This window comes from Leucopleurus acutus (genome assembly GCF_964270905.1).
Source record: "Leucopleurus acutus genome assembly, chromosome: 15".
Classification (NCBI taxonomy): domain Eukaryota; kingdom Metazoa; phylum Chordata; class Mammalia; order Artiodactyla; family Delphinidae; genus Leucopleurus; species Leucopleurus acutus.
The window spans coordinates 50,902,584-50,918,765 of record NC_139157.1 but is presented as its reverse complement, the minus strand read 5'-3'; the positions used below and the strand labels follow the sequence as shown (position 1 = coordinate 50,918,765).

At 40.9% G+C, this 16,182-nt stretch overlaps 1 protein-coding gene across 1 annotated transcript in view; it reads right to left on the bottom strand.

The window, feature by feature from the left end:
- OSTM1 (osteoclastogenesis associated transmembrane protein 1) overlaps positions 1-15,536 on the bottom strand; it is a 37,470-nt gene extending 21,934 nt beyond the window's left edge. Inside the window, exons 1-2 of the mRNA XM_082855244.1 lie at positions 15,102-15,536; positions 978-1,092 (exon numbers count right to left, since the gene is read on the bottom strand). Coding sequence (XP_082711370.1) covers positions 978-1,092; positions 15,102-15,506 — 520 coding nt within the window. The 5' untranslated portion in view covers positions 15,507-15,536. The remainder of the gene's footprint in view (positions 1-977; positions 1,093-15,101) is intronic.
- Positions 15,537-16,182: the final 646 nt, after the last annotated feature.

Sequence of the window (16,182 nt, the reverse complement as noted above, 5' to 3'; positions counted from 1 at the left end):
AAACTACTATATAGGTCAAGGTCTTACCTTCCCTTTCCACGTTTACCTCCCATTGTGCTTCCAGCATCCTGTAACGTCTACTACTCTTTTATACCTCTGTGCCTCTGTTCACGATGCCTCCCTATCTGCAATGTCCTTCCTCTCATCTCTACTTATTGAAATCATGTCCAGTCACAAAAGTGTAGGATCAAAAGGTACCTCCTCCAGGAAGTATTTCAAATTCTCTCCAATCTGATTTATTTTCAGCTTCCCCAAGACTCTATAACTTTATTATAGCAGTTATTTGTCTGCTTTAGGTTATATTGTAACTATAACTTCCTTCCTCAAACATCATAAGGAATAGAAAATAAGAATTTCCTAGTACATAGTTGGTATTCAAAACACTTATGAATTGAAATAGTGATTTTAATTTTCCTAAAGAATGCTTGAAAATAGATCTCATTTCATTATACAAATACATACAAGCCTGCAAAACTGGTAGAACAGACGTTATCACCTCCCCCTATCACAGATTATTATAAACATCATAATTACTATTATATTAAGCAGCTAACATTCCTTGAACATTAACTATATGCCAGATACTAAGCTAAGTGCTTTACACAGTTTATTTCATTTACTCCTCAAAACAATCATATAAAGTAGGTTCCATTATTACCACCAATTTACGGATGAGGAAACTGAAGCTCCAAGAGGTAAAATCACATGCCCAAGGTCTGACAGTAGCAGGTTAGGGCTAATAAATGGCAGAGCTTAGAATAAATTCCAGATCTGTCTGACTGCAAAGCTCACTGTTAACTGCTACACTTTTCTGCCTTTCAGTATTTGCCCAAGCATTTCTCGCTAATAAACCGTGATGCTAATCACAGTTCATTTAAACTTAGTAACAAAAAATATTCAAAATTTTCAGATTCAAATAAAATGACATCTATACTGTTGAACCATGACAGCAACATGAAAATGAAAGAATTACTTACTTGCACAATTTGCCTTCTGCCATGTGGAATTGAAAAACTCAGACAGAATCACAACTATTTGCATTCTATCTGCCATTAAGAGACTTCTGGCACAACTATGACTCTCTGAGGAATTCTATAACGACAAAAGAAAAAGAAAGAAAAATACACTCTGAATATTTTTAGACTTCCCAAACAACTACTTGAGGCAAAAAACCTTATAAAAATAATTCAAATATTTATTATAAGCATTTAATTTTTTTGCTATAATCAAATAATGATGTCATTAGTAATAACAACTGTAATAAAACAATAGCAGCTAACATTTACTGGTACCAGGTTCACTTTCAAGGGAAGAAAATCTTTGCTTCTTAAATAAATAAGTACTTGCTTCTATGGTACAATCTCAACTGCTTAGGCCCACATGTAATATTTCTTACTCCTTATGCACAGGAAAAAATTCTGGAAAGCTATTCACCAAAATGTAGCAGTAGTTATCTCTGAATAATGGAAATAGAGTGATTTTCAATTTCTTTTTTGCCTCTTTTACACTAAATTTTTCTACAATGAACATATATTATTTACACATTTTTAAAAACCTGGTGGATAAATGATCACAAAACATTGTTTCAGGGCTTCCCTGGTGGCGCAGTGGTTGAGAGTCCGCCTGCCGATGCAGGGGACACAGGTTCGTGCCCCGGTCCGGGAAGATCCCACATGCCGCGGAGCAGCTAGGCCCGTGAACCATGGCCGCTGAGCCTGCGTGTCCGGAGCCTGTGCTCCACAACAGGAGAGGCCACAACAGTGAGAAGCCCGCATACCACAAAAAACAAAAAACAACAAAAAAAATTGTTTCATCTTCTGGACATTTTTTGGCTCAAAATCTTAAAACCCACAAGAAAATGTGATACATCTAGTTTGTACCGAAATAGTTTGTACCTAGATAGAAGAACATGCTTTCCACAGATCGTTTTAATAATGAAACTCACACTATGCAAATAATAAATTCAAGTTCCTAAATTATTGGATCCTTATCTATTTCCTTTCCTTTTTGCCCCAAGCAAGGAACTAAGTCCTGCTGACTCTTCATTCTTTCAAAGTTATTTAACTCCTACTATTTACCCGGCACTACAAGAATCTTGGAGTTCTGAGTATACAAAGAGTATAAAGGAATGCCATCAACACTGGGTCTTCAAAACCTCCCCAGAGACATACAGATAAGGAATTAAATAGTGTCATTAGTAATAAAAGAGAGAATATGTTAACTCTAGAAAAGAACTGATCAGCCATGTGGGATAAGAAAAGAGGGAAGGAGGGCTTAACAGCAGAATTCTTGTTTTAAAATATTTCTGAAGATCATTTTGGGATGATTACCCTTTCTGTGGCTTAGTTTTGTTTTCTCATTAAAACATGCAGCCAAATGAATGCTTGCCTTTAAAATAGTAAATTGAATAAAACATTTTACTTTTTTTTTTTTTTTCTGTGGTACGCGGGCCCCTCACTGTTGTGGCCTCTCCCGTTGCGGAGCACAGGCTCCGGACGCGCAGGCTCAGCGGCCATGGCTCCCGGGCCTAGCCGCTCCGCGGCACGTGGGATCTTCCCGGACCGGGGCACGAACCTGTGTCCCCCGCATCGGCAGGTGGACTCTCAACCACTGCACCACCAGGGAAGCCCTGAATAAAACATTTTAAAAAGCCCTTTTCTTGGAATTGCTTTCAGAGCAATATCAGCTATAGAAGAAGATTTCATAAAAGATCAAACAATGGTTTGTGATAATTTACCCACCAGATTAAAGTAGAGCATGGCCTAAAGAGTCAGACAAACCTGGATTACTAGCTGGTAATCTTGGACAGCTGAGGTAAACTCTCTGAGGCTCAGTTTCATGATCATGAGTCCTACAGGTACAGCATTAAATGAAATACCATATGTTAATCACTTAGCACAATGTCTGGCACCTAGTAAGTAACTGATACATGCTATTTCACCTAGCTACCTGTTGCCAACAAGAAGTGCTCTAAGTGGGTGTAGCTGGCTAAGTATAACCAGTTACTTAAGTAGAGTCTTATAAGTGGATGATTGGATATTTTAAAAATCAATACAGATAGAAACTAGGGGCCTGAACCAAGATGGTGGAGTAGAAGGACGTGCTCTCACTCCCTCTTGTGAGAACACCAGAATCACAACTAGCTGCTGGACAATCATTGACAGGAAGGCACTGGAACTCACCAAAAAAGACACACCACATCCAAAGACAAAGGAGAAGCCACAATGAGACGGCAGGGGCACAATCACAGCAAAATCAAATCCCATAACTGCTGGGTGGGTGACTCACAGACTGGAGAACAATTATACCACAGAAGTCCACCCACTGGAGTGAAGGTTCTGAGCCCCACGTCAGGCTTCCCAACCTGGGGGTCTGGCAACGGGAGGAGGAATTCCTAGAGAATCAGACTTTGGAGACTAGTGGGATCTGATTGCAGGACTTCGACAGGACTGGAGGAAACAGAGACTCCACTCTTGGAGGGCACACACAAAGTAGTATGCGCATCGGGACCCAGGGGAAGGAGCAGTGAACCCAGGGGAGACTGAACCAGGCCTACCTGCTAGTGTTGGAGGGTCTCTCCTGCAGAGGTGGGGGGTGGCTGTGGCTCACCATGGGGACAAGGACACTGGCAGCAGAAGTTCTGGGAAGTACTCCTTGGCGTGAGCCCTCCCAGAGTCTGCCATTAGCCCCACCAAAGAGCCCAGGCAGGCTCCAGTGTTGGGTTGCCTCAGGTCAAACAACCAAAAGGGAGGGAACCAAGCCCCACCCATCAGCAGTCAAGTGGATTAAAGTTTTACTGAGCTCTGCCCACCAGAGCAACACCCAGCTCTACGCACCACCAGTCCCTCCCATCAGGAAACCTGCACAAGCCTCTTAGATAGCCTCACCCACCAGAGGGCAGACGGCAGAAGCAAGAACTACAATACTGTGGGAAAAAACCCACAGCCTGTGGAACAAAAACCACATTCACAGAAAGATAGACAAGATGAAAAGGCAGAGGGCTATGTACCAGATGAAGGAACAAGATAAAACCCCGGAAAAACAACTAAATGAAGTGGAGATAGACAACCTTCCAGAAAAAGAATTCAGAATAATAATATGAAGATGATCCAGGACCTCGGAAAAACAAAAGAGGAAAAGATCGAGAAGATGCAAGAAATGTTTAACAAAGACCTAGAAGAATTAAAGAACAAACAAACAGAGATGAACAATACAATAACTGAAATGAAAACTACACTAGAAGGAATCAACAGCAGAATAACTGAGGCAGAAGAACGGATAAGTGACCTGGAAGACAGAATGGTGGAATTCACTGCTGTGGAACAGAATAAAGAAAAAAGAATGAAAAGAAATGAAGACAGCCGAAGAGACCTCTGGGACAACATTAAATGCAACAACATTCACATTATAGGGGTCCCAGAAGGAGAAGAGAGAGAGAAAGGACCTGAGAAGATATTTGAAGAGATTATAGTCGAAAACTTCCCTAATATGGGAAATGAAATAACCATCCAAGTCCAGGAAGCGCAGCGAGTCCCATACAGGATAAACCCAAGGAGAAAAACGCCAAGACACATACTAACCAAATTGGCAAAAATTAAAGACAAAGAAAAATTACTGAAAGCAGCAAGGGAAAAATGACAAATAACATACAAGGGAACTCCCATAAGGTTAACAGCTGATTGCTCAGCAGACACTCTATAAGCCAGAAGAGAGTGGCATGATATACTTAAAGTAATGAAAGGGAAGAACCTACAGCCAAGATTATTCTACCTGGCAAGGATCTCATTCAGATTCGATGAAGAAATCAAAAGCTTTACAGACAAGCAAAAGCTAAGAGAATTCAGCACCACCAAACCAGCTCTACAACAAATGCTAAAGGAACACCTCTAAGTGGGAAACACAAGAGAAGAAAAGGACCTACAAAAACAAACCCAAAACAATTAAGAAAAAGGTCAGAGTAACATACATATCAATAATTACCTCAAACGTGAATGGATTAAATGCTCCAAGCAAAAGACACAGGCTTGCTGAATGGATAGAAAAACAAGACCCATATATATGCTGTCTACAAGAGACCCTCTTCAGACCTAGGGAAACATACATACTAAAAGTGAGGGGATGGAAAAAGATATTCCATGCAAATGGAAATCAAAAGAAAACTGGAGTAGCAATACTCATATCAGATAAAATAGACTTTAAAATAAACAATGTTACAAGAGACAAGGAAGGACACTACATAATGATCAAGGGATCAATCCAAGAAGATATAACAATTATAAATATATATGCACCCAACATAGAAGCACCTCAATACATAAGGCAACTGCTAACAGATGTAAAAGAGGAAATCGACAGTAACAGTGGGGGACTTTAATACCTCACTTACACCAATGGACAGATCATCCAAAATGAAAATAAATAAGGAAACAGAAGCTTTAAATGACACAATAGACCAGATAGATTTAATTGATATTTATAGGACATTCCATCCAAAAACAGCAGATTACACTGTCTTCTCAAGTGTGCACAGAACATTCTCCAGGACAGATCACATCTTGGGTCACAAATTAAGCCTCAGTAAATTTAAGAAAACTGAAATCATATCAAGCATCTTTTTAGACCACAACGCTATGAGATTAGAAATGAATTATAGGGGGAAAAACGTAAAAAACAAAAACACATGGAGGCTAAACACTACGTTACTAAAACCAAGAGATCACTGAAGAAATCAAAGAGGAAATCAAAAATACCTAGAGACAAATGACAATAAAAACACGACAATCCAAAACCTATGGGATGCAACAAAAGCAGTTCTAAGAGAGAAGTTTATAGCTATACAAGCCTACCTCAAGAAACAAGAAAAATCTCAAATAAATAATCTAACCTTACACCTAAAGGAACTAGAGAAGGAAGAACAAACAAAACCCAGTTAGCAGAAGGAAAGAAATCATAAAGATCAGAGCAGAAATAAATGAAATAGAAACAAAGAAAACAATAGCAAAGATCAATAAAACTAAAAGCTGGTTCTTTGAGAAGATAAACAAAATTGATAAACCATTAGCCAGACTCATCAACAAAAAGGAAGAGGACTCAAATCAATAAAATTAGAAATGAAAAGGGAGAAGTTACAACAGACACCACAGAAATACAAAGCATTCTAAGAGACTACTACAAGCAACTCTATGCCAATAAAATGGACAACCTGGAAGAAATGGACAAATTCTTAGAAAGGTATAACCTTCCAGGACTGAACCAGGAAGAAATAGAAAATATGAACAGACCAATCACAAGTAATGAAATTGAAACTGTGATTAAAAATCTTCCAACAAACAAAAGTTCAGGACCAGATGGCTTCACAGGTGAATTCTATCAAACACTTAGAGAAGAGCTAACATCCATCCTTCTCAAACTCTTCCAAAAAAATTGCAGAAGAAGGAACACTTCCAAACTCATTCTATGAGGCCACCATCACCCTGATACCAAAACCAGACAAAGATACTACGAAAATAGAAAATTACAGACCAATATCACTGATAAATATAGATGCAAAATTCCTCAACAAAATACTAGCAAACAGAATCCAACAACATATTAAAAGGATCATACACCATGATCAAGTGGGATTTATCCCAGGGATGCAAGGATTCTTCAATATACACAAATCAATCACTGTGATACACCATATTAACAAATTGAAGAATAAAAACCATATGATCATCTTAATAGATGCAGAAAAAGCTTTTGACAATATTAAACACCCATTTATGATGAAAACTCTCCAGAAAGTGGGCATAGAGGGAACCTACCTCAACATAATAAAGGCCATATATGACAAACCCACAGCAAATATTCTCAATGGTGAAAAACTGAAAGCATTTCCTCTAAGATCAGGAACAAGACAAGGATGTCCACAATCACCGCTATTATTCAACATAGTTTTGGAAGTCCCAGCCTCAGCAATCAGAGAAGAAAAACAAATAAAAGGAATACAAATTGGAAAAGAAGAAGTAAGGCTGTCACTGTTTGCAGATGACATGATACTATACATAGAGAATCCTAAAGACGCCACCAGAAAACTACTAGAGCTGACCAATGAATTTGGTAAAGTTGCAGGATATAAAATTAATGCACAGAAATCTCTTGCATTCCTATACACTAAGGATGAAAAATCAGAAAGACAAATTAAGGAAACACTCCCATTTACCACTGCAATAAAAAGAATAAAATACCTAGGCATAAACCTACCTAGGGAGACAAAATACCTGAATGCAGAAAACTATAAGAAACTGATGAAAGAAATTAAAGATGATACCAACAGATGGAGAGATATACCATGTTCTTGGATTGGAAGAATCAATATTGTGAAAATGACTATACTACCCAAAGCAATCTACAGATTCAATGCAATCCCTATCATGTTACCAATGCCATTTTTTATGGAACTAGGACAAAAAATCTTCAAATTTGTATGGAGACACAAAAGACCCCGAATAGGGCTTCCCTGGTGGTACAGTGGTTGAGAGTCTGCCTGCAGATGCAGGGGACACGGGTTCGTGCCCCAGTCTGGGAGAATCCCACATGCCGTGGAGCGGCTGGGCCTGTGAGCCATGGCCATTGAGCCTGCTCATCCGGAGCCTGTGCTCCGCAGCGGGAGAGGCCACAACAGTGAGAGGCCCGCGTACCGCAAAAAAAAAAAAAAAAAAAAAGACCCCGAATAGCCAAAGCAGTCTTTAGGGAAAAAAACGGAGCTGGAGGAATCAGACTCTCTGATTTCAGACTATACTACAAACCTACAGTAATCAAGACAATATGGTACTGGCACAAAAACAGAAACATAGATTAATGGAACAAGATAGAAAGCCCAGAGGTAAACCCACACATCTATGGTCAACTAATCTATGACAAAGGAGGCAAGGATATACAATGGAAATAATTGTATTTTCAATAAGTGGTGCTGGGAAAACTGGACAGCTACATGTAAAAGAATGAAATTAGAATACTCCCGAACACTATACACAAAAATAAACTCAAAATGGATTTGAGACCTAAATGTAAGACTGGACACTATAAAACTCTTAGAGGAAAACATAGGAAGAACACTCTTTGACATAAATCACAGCAAAATCTTTTTTGATCCACCTCCTAGAGTAATGGAAATAAAACCAAAAATAAACAAATGGGACCTAATGAAACTTAAAAGCTTTTGCAAAGCAAAGGAAACCATAAACAAGACGAAAAGACAACTCTCAGAATGGGAGAAAATATTTGCAAATGAATCAACGGACAAAGGATTAATCTGCAAAATATATAAACAGCTCATGCAGCTCAATATTAAAAAAACAAACAACCCAATCCAAAAATGGGCAGAAGACCTAAATAGACATTTCTCCAAAGAAGACATACAGATGGCCAAGAAGCACATGAAAAGCTGCTCAACATCACTAATTATTAGAGAAATGCAAATCAAAACTACAATGAGGTATCACCTCACACCAGTTAGAATGGGCATCATCAGAAAATCTACAAACAACAAATGCTGGAGAGGGTGTGGAGAAAAGGGAACCCTCTTGCACTGTTGATGGGAATGTAAACTGATACAGCCACTATGGAGAACAGTATGGAGGTTCCTTAAAAAACTAAGAATAGAATTACCATATGATCCCGCAATCTGACTACTGGGCATATACCCAGAGAAAACCACAATTCAAAAAGACACATGCACCCCAATGTTCACTGCAGCACTATTTACAATAGCCAGGTCATGGAAGCAACCTAACTGCCCATCAGCAGATGAATGGATAAAGAAGATGTGGCACATAGATACAATGGAATATTACTCAGCCATAAAAAGGAATGAAACTGGGTCATTTGTTGAGACGTGGATGGATCTAGAGAGTGTCATACAGAGTGAAGTAAGTCAGAAAGAGAAAAACAAATATCGTATATTAACGCATATATGTGGAACCTAGAAAAATGATACAGATGAACCGGTTTGCAGGGCAGAAATTGAGACACAGATATAGAGAACAAATGTATGGACACCAAGGGGGAAAAGCTGCGGGGGGGTGGGTGTGGTGGGATGAATTGGGTGATAGGGATTGACATGTATACACTGATGTGTATAAAATTGATGACTAATAAGAACCTGCTGTACAAAGAAAAAATGAAAAGTAAAAATAAATAAATAAGTCAAAATCAAAATCAATACAGAATAACCTGTATGAGTGGTCAATGTGCGGAACAGTTCAGTTGAGGAAGACATCAGAGTAGTTGGGAGAAATAAGGAGGGTTCATGGAGGAAGCAGGATTTGAACAAAGCCCTATACTAAGAAAGGGAAGAAGGTTTTAAAATGGGGTAAATAAAATGATCGAGGGGTGAAAGTGGGAATGGTTATGCAGTATTCAGGGAGTATTCAGGAGGCCAGGGGAAGGTACCTCTATGAAAGTAGAGGCAGTAGAGGGAGAAGTCAGGGCAAGGTAATGAAAGGTCTTGAGGGTTATGAGAGTCACACAGTGGGAAACTTTTTAAGATTTTTGAGGAAGATGGCATGAAAAGCAGAGTTTGGAGAGCATAGGTCTATGTCACAATATGTAGGGTGAAGCAGGAGACTAAATAGACTATTTCCATAGTTCATGTATAATGAGAAGATAGTAGCAACAGTGAGAATGGAAGGTTAGTGATGAATAATCCCAACAACGATGATGTACTTTTGAATACCTAATGGTTCTAAAAGCTCTAAATGTATAACTCACTTAATCCTTGTAACAACTCTATGAAATAGGCAGTAGTATCCTTTTGGATTCAAACCCAGCCTCTTTCACTGCATGGTCTTGGGTAAGTTACTTAAACACTCCGAGGCTCAGTTTCTTAAAGCATGATGTCCACCTATATATGTCTAGGTTCCTTATTTGGACAAAAGTTCCTTTAGGATGGAAACTTTGTCTTATATCTTTGTATTCCCAACACCTAGCATAGGACAAAAAACATTGGCCTTTGGTTTATATTTAGAACTTTTAATACTCAAATCTGTCACAACCACTTAGCAGAAACCTAACCACAATGAATCCAACAATCCACTTTCATCATGCCTATTTGGCTAAAGGCAAACAACCAGACAGATTATTTCCACAATAAATCCATAATCCCAAACTGTACTCCTCACTTGCCTGTCTGCTCATTCTCCCCTGATTAATACCACTATTGCACTACTCCACTCTCCCTTGAAACTCTGATATCCCTCTCACCCTTTACTCTCAAGTGAAGATCTAGCCTCCTGGTTGACAGTGAAAACAGAGACCATCAGGCTGAAACTCTGATCTGCCTACCCCTCTACACCCAACCTCTTCTTCTACCCTCCTGTTAGAGTGCAGAACGTGCCTGCCCCTGTCAAAGGCTCATATCTCTCTCTCTCTCTGTGGATGCCTTAGATCTCAACTACTCTGCCTTCTCAGGAAAACTGACCTTGTTTACTTTCCCACTGTTTCCTATATCTTCACTCTCTCTATAGGATTCTTCCTATCAGCATTTGAACATGTTCAGGTCTCTCCCATCTTAAGAAAGGAAGAAGGGAAGTAGAGACAGAGGGATGGAGGGACAAAGGAACAGAAAGAAATTAAAAGAAAATCCCCGAGTCTCAATTCCTCTTTAGTGACCTTTCTTATCTCTTCCTTATGGCCAAACTTTTAGTTGTGTAACATCACTATTCCCACTTCCTCATCTTCCATTCACTATTTAATCTACTTTAATCTTACTCCCACCCCCAAGTGCTCCCTCAAAATGGCTCTTATGGCACCAAGAATGCCAACGTTGATAGATTCACTTCTGGTCCTCTCAGCTGGATTTGACACAAATAACCACCCCTTCCCTTTTCCCTGATTTATAGGACAGCACATTCTCCTGATTTTTCTTAATCTCTCCGACTCTTCTTTCTTGGTCTCTTTCAATATTTTATCTTCTAACCAAATCTTCAACCCAGCAGTTCTTATGTATTCTCACTTCTTACTCAAACTCATCATGCCATGGTTTCAAACACTACTTTTAAGCTGACTACTCCCAAACCTATTATCCCCAATCCACATCTCTAGACATACATATCCAACCACATATGCAATATCTCCACCTAGATGTCTCATAAACACCTCAGAATCAACAAGTTCAATATCAAGTTCATGATCTTCCCCCACCAAACAGGTTCCTCCCTCCATCTTAGTAAATAGCAACCCTATTCACTAAGCCGCTCTTATTAAAACCCTGGAAATCATCGTTCCTTTCCTTCATATCCCATATTCAATTAACTACCAAGTTTTGTCAGTTCTACCTCCTAAATATCTCTGAAATCTATCCATTTCTCCCCGTCACAATGGCCCCCATGTAGCCTAGCCACCACCATTTCTCACATCACTGTAAGAGTCTCTTAATTCATTTCCCCACACATACTATTCCCCTACCCTCCCCAGTCCCTGTCCCCTCCATTTTCTCTCATGTAGCCATAATGACCTTTTAAAGTACAAATCAGATCATATCATTCACAGAATTAAACCCTTCAGTAATATCACACTGCTTTAAAATCAAAGACTAAAACCCTTAGTAATACCCTACAGGTAATATGACCTGGCACCTGCCTACTTCCTCAGGCTCAGATCACTAGTCTCCTCCTGGCTCACAGTGCTTTGAGTTCTTTCTAGTCCTTAAACATACCAGACTCCCATTCAGAGTCTTCACACCTGCTACTTCGTAACATGTATCCATTCTCTCTCCTCCCCAACCTTCTCAAATTTTAGGTGTCAGCTTTAATCACTGACCACTTCTATCTACTCTCCGCTGATCTTGAATGCTCAAGATCTGCATTCTTGTTATATGCTTTGGCGGCATCTGGGATTTTTTTCTTTGCAACACTTATCACACCTGAATTAAATAATTACTTTTATAACAATATGTTTAATGTCTGTTTCCCCTACCAGACTACAAGCTCTGCTCATTCACAGCTATATGCCTAGTTACTACCACTACCCTGCACATAATAGGTACTCAATAATTTTTTTTTTTAGTGAATAAGAAGCACTACATTTTCTGATCTCCAATGAAAGAGACTAAAACTATACTAAAACTATGTTGAACACTTCCAGATACATACCTCCAATCATAGGTAATATATATATATACATACCTATATGTCTATCTGCTTATATAAATTTTAAACAAACCAAGTATAACAAGATGAAGATTAGCAATTCAGAATTTGGGGGGCCAAAGCAACCTGGCAACCACTCTGGTGATGCTGAACAGCTCAATGAAACTACATCTCTTTTCAGTTTAAATTAAAGAAACTATGACTCTAAGTAAGAGGGAATCCATCAATTCTACTATTCAGGTTTCACAAATCACTGTATTCTTTACCTTGAGATAATAAAACTATATTATTTGTTTTATATTAGTTTTATATTATTAGTCCTTGACCCAGTAATTCCAAGAGGAAGTGACTAGAAAATAGAATTCTCATCAGATAACTCTATTACAGTTAAATGAATCAGCTTGCTGTACCACAGAAATAGCTTACTAATTTCTACCTTTGATTCTTTTTCTCCTTGTTATACTCCCCTCCTCTCTCAATCAATCCATGGACATTGATTCACCCTAAAGAGATGAGAAAGAATGTCTTGTTCATAATTCCACTTGTAGGTATTCTCTGATTAACCCCACCTTGCTCTGTTCCCTCCTTTAATTCAGCATCTCCTTCACTCTTTTGTTCTAAAATCCTATTGTACAATTTATAACACTCACATTGATAATTTTTTCCCTTTTTCTTTTTCTCAGTATAGATTTATTTTTATTTCCCCAACTACACTGATAGTTTAAGGCCTGGACTTTACCCTCCTTTTCCTTCAAATACCCTTTAACCAGCCCAATATTTAAGAATAGCATGTGCTTGCTAATTAAGCTTATTTAAATGAAAGACTGAGTCTATGTGAGTCAAAGAAAATACATTACTCTCCAGAAACAATTCCCTGCCACACACACACAAAGGACAACTGATTCCTTTAAGTTCACTCCTAAGAAACTCAGACATAATTTTCCATAGGTTCATCATTACACATAATGGTTCAATTCCCAGACCAATCTGAAAAGGCCTATAAAATCCACGAAGTACCTCACAACTGCAGAAATCATGCTTTTGAGCTACCACATCCAGCTCTACTGAGGAAAGGGGGTGGGGGGTAGGCAAGATCTAGGATGAGTTGGAGAGGAAATACGGATTGGGGAAAGGGGTTTCTGCCTCTTTTTATCTCTTTACCCCATTCCTTCACACAACAGTGAGGCGAGCTGGGTGTGCAGGTCACTGGTAGAATCAGACACAAAGCAGAGGAAGCAAGTTTCTGCCGTCTCCATACTGGGAAGCCTCCTGTAGGCAGTAGGGAATTCATGTGGAAATTCATATACAAATATGCCCATAATTGGCCCACAGATGCCCATCACTGTGCCACCAGAGTTTGGGGTAATTTTTTAACCTCTTAATTCCACAGAAACTACACAAATGAGGAATGTGTTTGCTGCCTCAAAAGATCCAAGTTTTGCTTCAGGACTCACGGTCATTCTGGCCACAGAACAATGCACCTAACTGCTTAAAACAGAATATGATGCCATATCATATCCTGCTGTAGTTGACAGGGACAAGTCTTTGGTGTTTTACTTTAAAATCATGGTGAGATATACTATATATATATATATGTATACACACACACACACACACACACACACACACATATCCCTTGCTATACCCAGTAGAAGTATGCCTGAAAAATACTACATGTAGGTCTACATTTACTTAAAGTACCTTGAAAAGTAGCTCTTTACAGAGACTGGCCACAGAATTTATTTAATGCAAATAAATTCCCTATTTTTGTAAAAAATACATATTTATGTCAAGTAATATCAAGCTGACAAAGTAGGATGCAACTATATATGTTTATATTTTGTCAAATCAACTATGATTTATGAAATAATTCCAACCACATTTTCCTGAGACTTTTTCTCCCAGTACAAGAGGAACTTTCCACTCCATAATCGCAAAGTCATTTCTCCTGTTTTTCCTTTACAAGGCATATCCAGCCCATACCTCATGACTCCCACCAGCCCTGACACTCTAATCCTTTCCTACTCTAGCCCCTTTAAGGTACTTAGGAACAAGGACATGTCTGTGCCTGCCTGTCTTCCTTCCTCCCTCCCTGCCTTCCTTTCTTTCTCTCTCTTTCTTTTAATTAAGACCCTCACAGCACCAACCACATGACCAGAAGAGCTCGAAGAGTACCAAGAGTGGAGGGCAGATTTACCCTTTTGTAAAATTTTAGTTCCCATTTACTGAGAACTGTTACTATGTGTAGTAATAGTTTTCTAAGAGTTCCTCTCATCCCCATCTTACAGATGAGACAACAGTTACAGAGAATATAACTTGCCCAGAGTACACCTCTAATAAGCAGAGAACTGGTCTCCTGGCAGACTGGCTCCAGACTGTATTAATGACTAAAATGAACTCTCATGCATTATCTCTTTTTATTTTTTTAACAGTCACATCTGGCAGCGGTTTTTCTCCATTCTACAGAGGAGGAAACTCCAAGATAGACTCCAAGATAATTAATCCAAGGTCCAACTACTAGAAAGTGGTGGATCTGAAAATGCCTGGCTACAGAGCTCAAGCTCCTTACCACCAGCACACTATAGTTTCCCCACTCCACCTGAGGTTTCAGGAAAGAGTCCTTCCTGGGAACTCCAGGTGGAGATGGGAAGAAGCTGTGGCAGGCTGGGGGGAAAGAGGTGATGAAAGGTAGAGTTGGGGTGCAGAAGCCCCAAGAAAACTAGTCATACCTATCTGCAAATATGTACCCAAAGATGCCCAACAGCAGCCATGGAAGCAAAAATCCAAACCCCACGCCCCATAATGCCACCCACTTTTCTGATGCCCCTAACTCCACAGTCCCAATCCAACCTCTTTTTCTCACAAAAGGGGAAACTGAACACCCTCCCCCCACCCCGAGTTAACCATCATTCCATCCTCCTCCCTTTCCAACAATCCACGCCAGAGGTCCCGGGTGTGCCTTCTACCCACCCCCACGGCTCGGCTGATGTTGTCCATCTTGCTGGCGACCTGTTGGAAGAGAGGATAGCAGGTCTGACAGAGGCGCACCGGCCGGGCGCCGCGCACTAGACACCCGGTCAGCTCTGCGCTGCTGTTGGCGAAGTCCAGCAGCAGCTCCCGGCACTCGGGATCCAGATCCGGCAAGTCTGGGGGTAGTGACAGTGGCCCCATGCTTCCGCCCTGCAGTAGAGCCAGGGACAAGTCCTCCACCTTCAGCAACTGCTCCTCCGACAAGAGGTCGTGGAGGACCCGGTGGGGACTGCTGCCCAAGGAGAAGGTGCCCAGAGCCAGCCCCGACCACAGCAGCGCCACCAGCAGCAGCCGCAGCAGCAGCAACGATGACCTCCGCCGCGCGACTGTCCGGTCCGGGTCCATCGCGGGGTTCACGAACCCCAAGGTACAGACCTCCACCTCTCCGCCCCAATCGGTGCTGCGGACAGCTGCCGCTTCCGGTTTCCTTGGGCGCAGGCCGCGAGCAGGGTCACGAGGCGCGCGCGTCACGGCCCCGCCTCCGGCGCGCGGCGCCCCGCCCCATTGGCTGCAGAGAGCCTCTCGCGCCGCGGGCCGGCGCGCGTGCGGGAGCGCGCACACAGGGGCGGTTTCGCGCTCCCAGCCTGTGGCAAGCGCCTGACCGAGGGGCGCGCGAGACCCGGTTGGCGTCAGCTGTGGAGGCCGGAGCTGAGGCTCGCCTGCCCTATGAATACAGGCGTCGGCCGCTTTGAGCAGTTAAATCTCGGGGGTCTTGCCCTCGGTTGCCCACCTCTTTAGGAGTTCGTTGAGTTCTAGAAGTCTGAGGAGTTATGTGCCACAGAAAGACGGACGGCCTCCGCCGTGGGAATTACGAGTGAGTTCTCTGAGAAAGCCTGCTGGCACGTGCCTTGCAGGTTTTTTTACTTGGTATTTCTTGGCATAATTTTCCCCCTCAAAATATTTGGAAAGAGTAATGACGTGTGTTGATTATTTTTGATAGTGGAGCCTAGCGGCTTAAAGCTTTTTTAAAAAAAAAAAAACTCATCTGTGTCAGCGCTGTCCGATAGACTTCCTGAGGTGA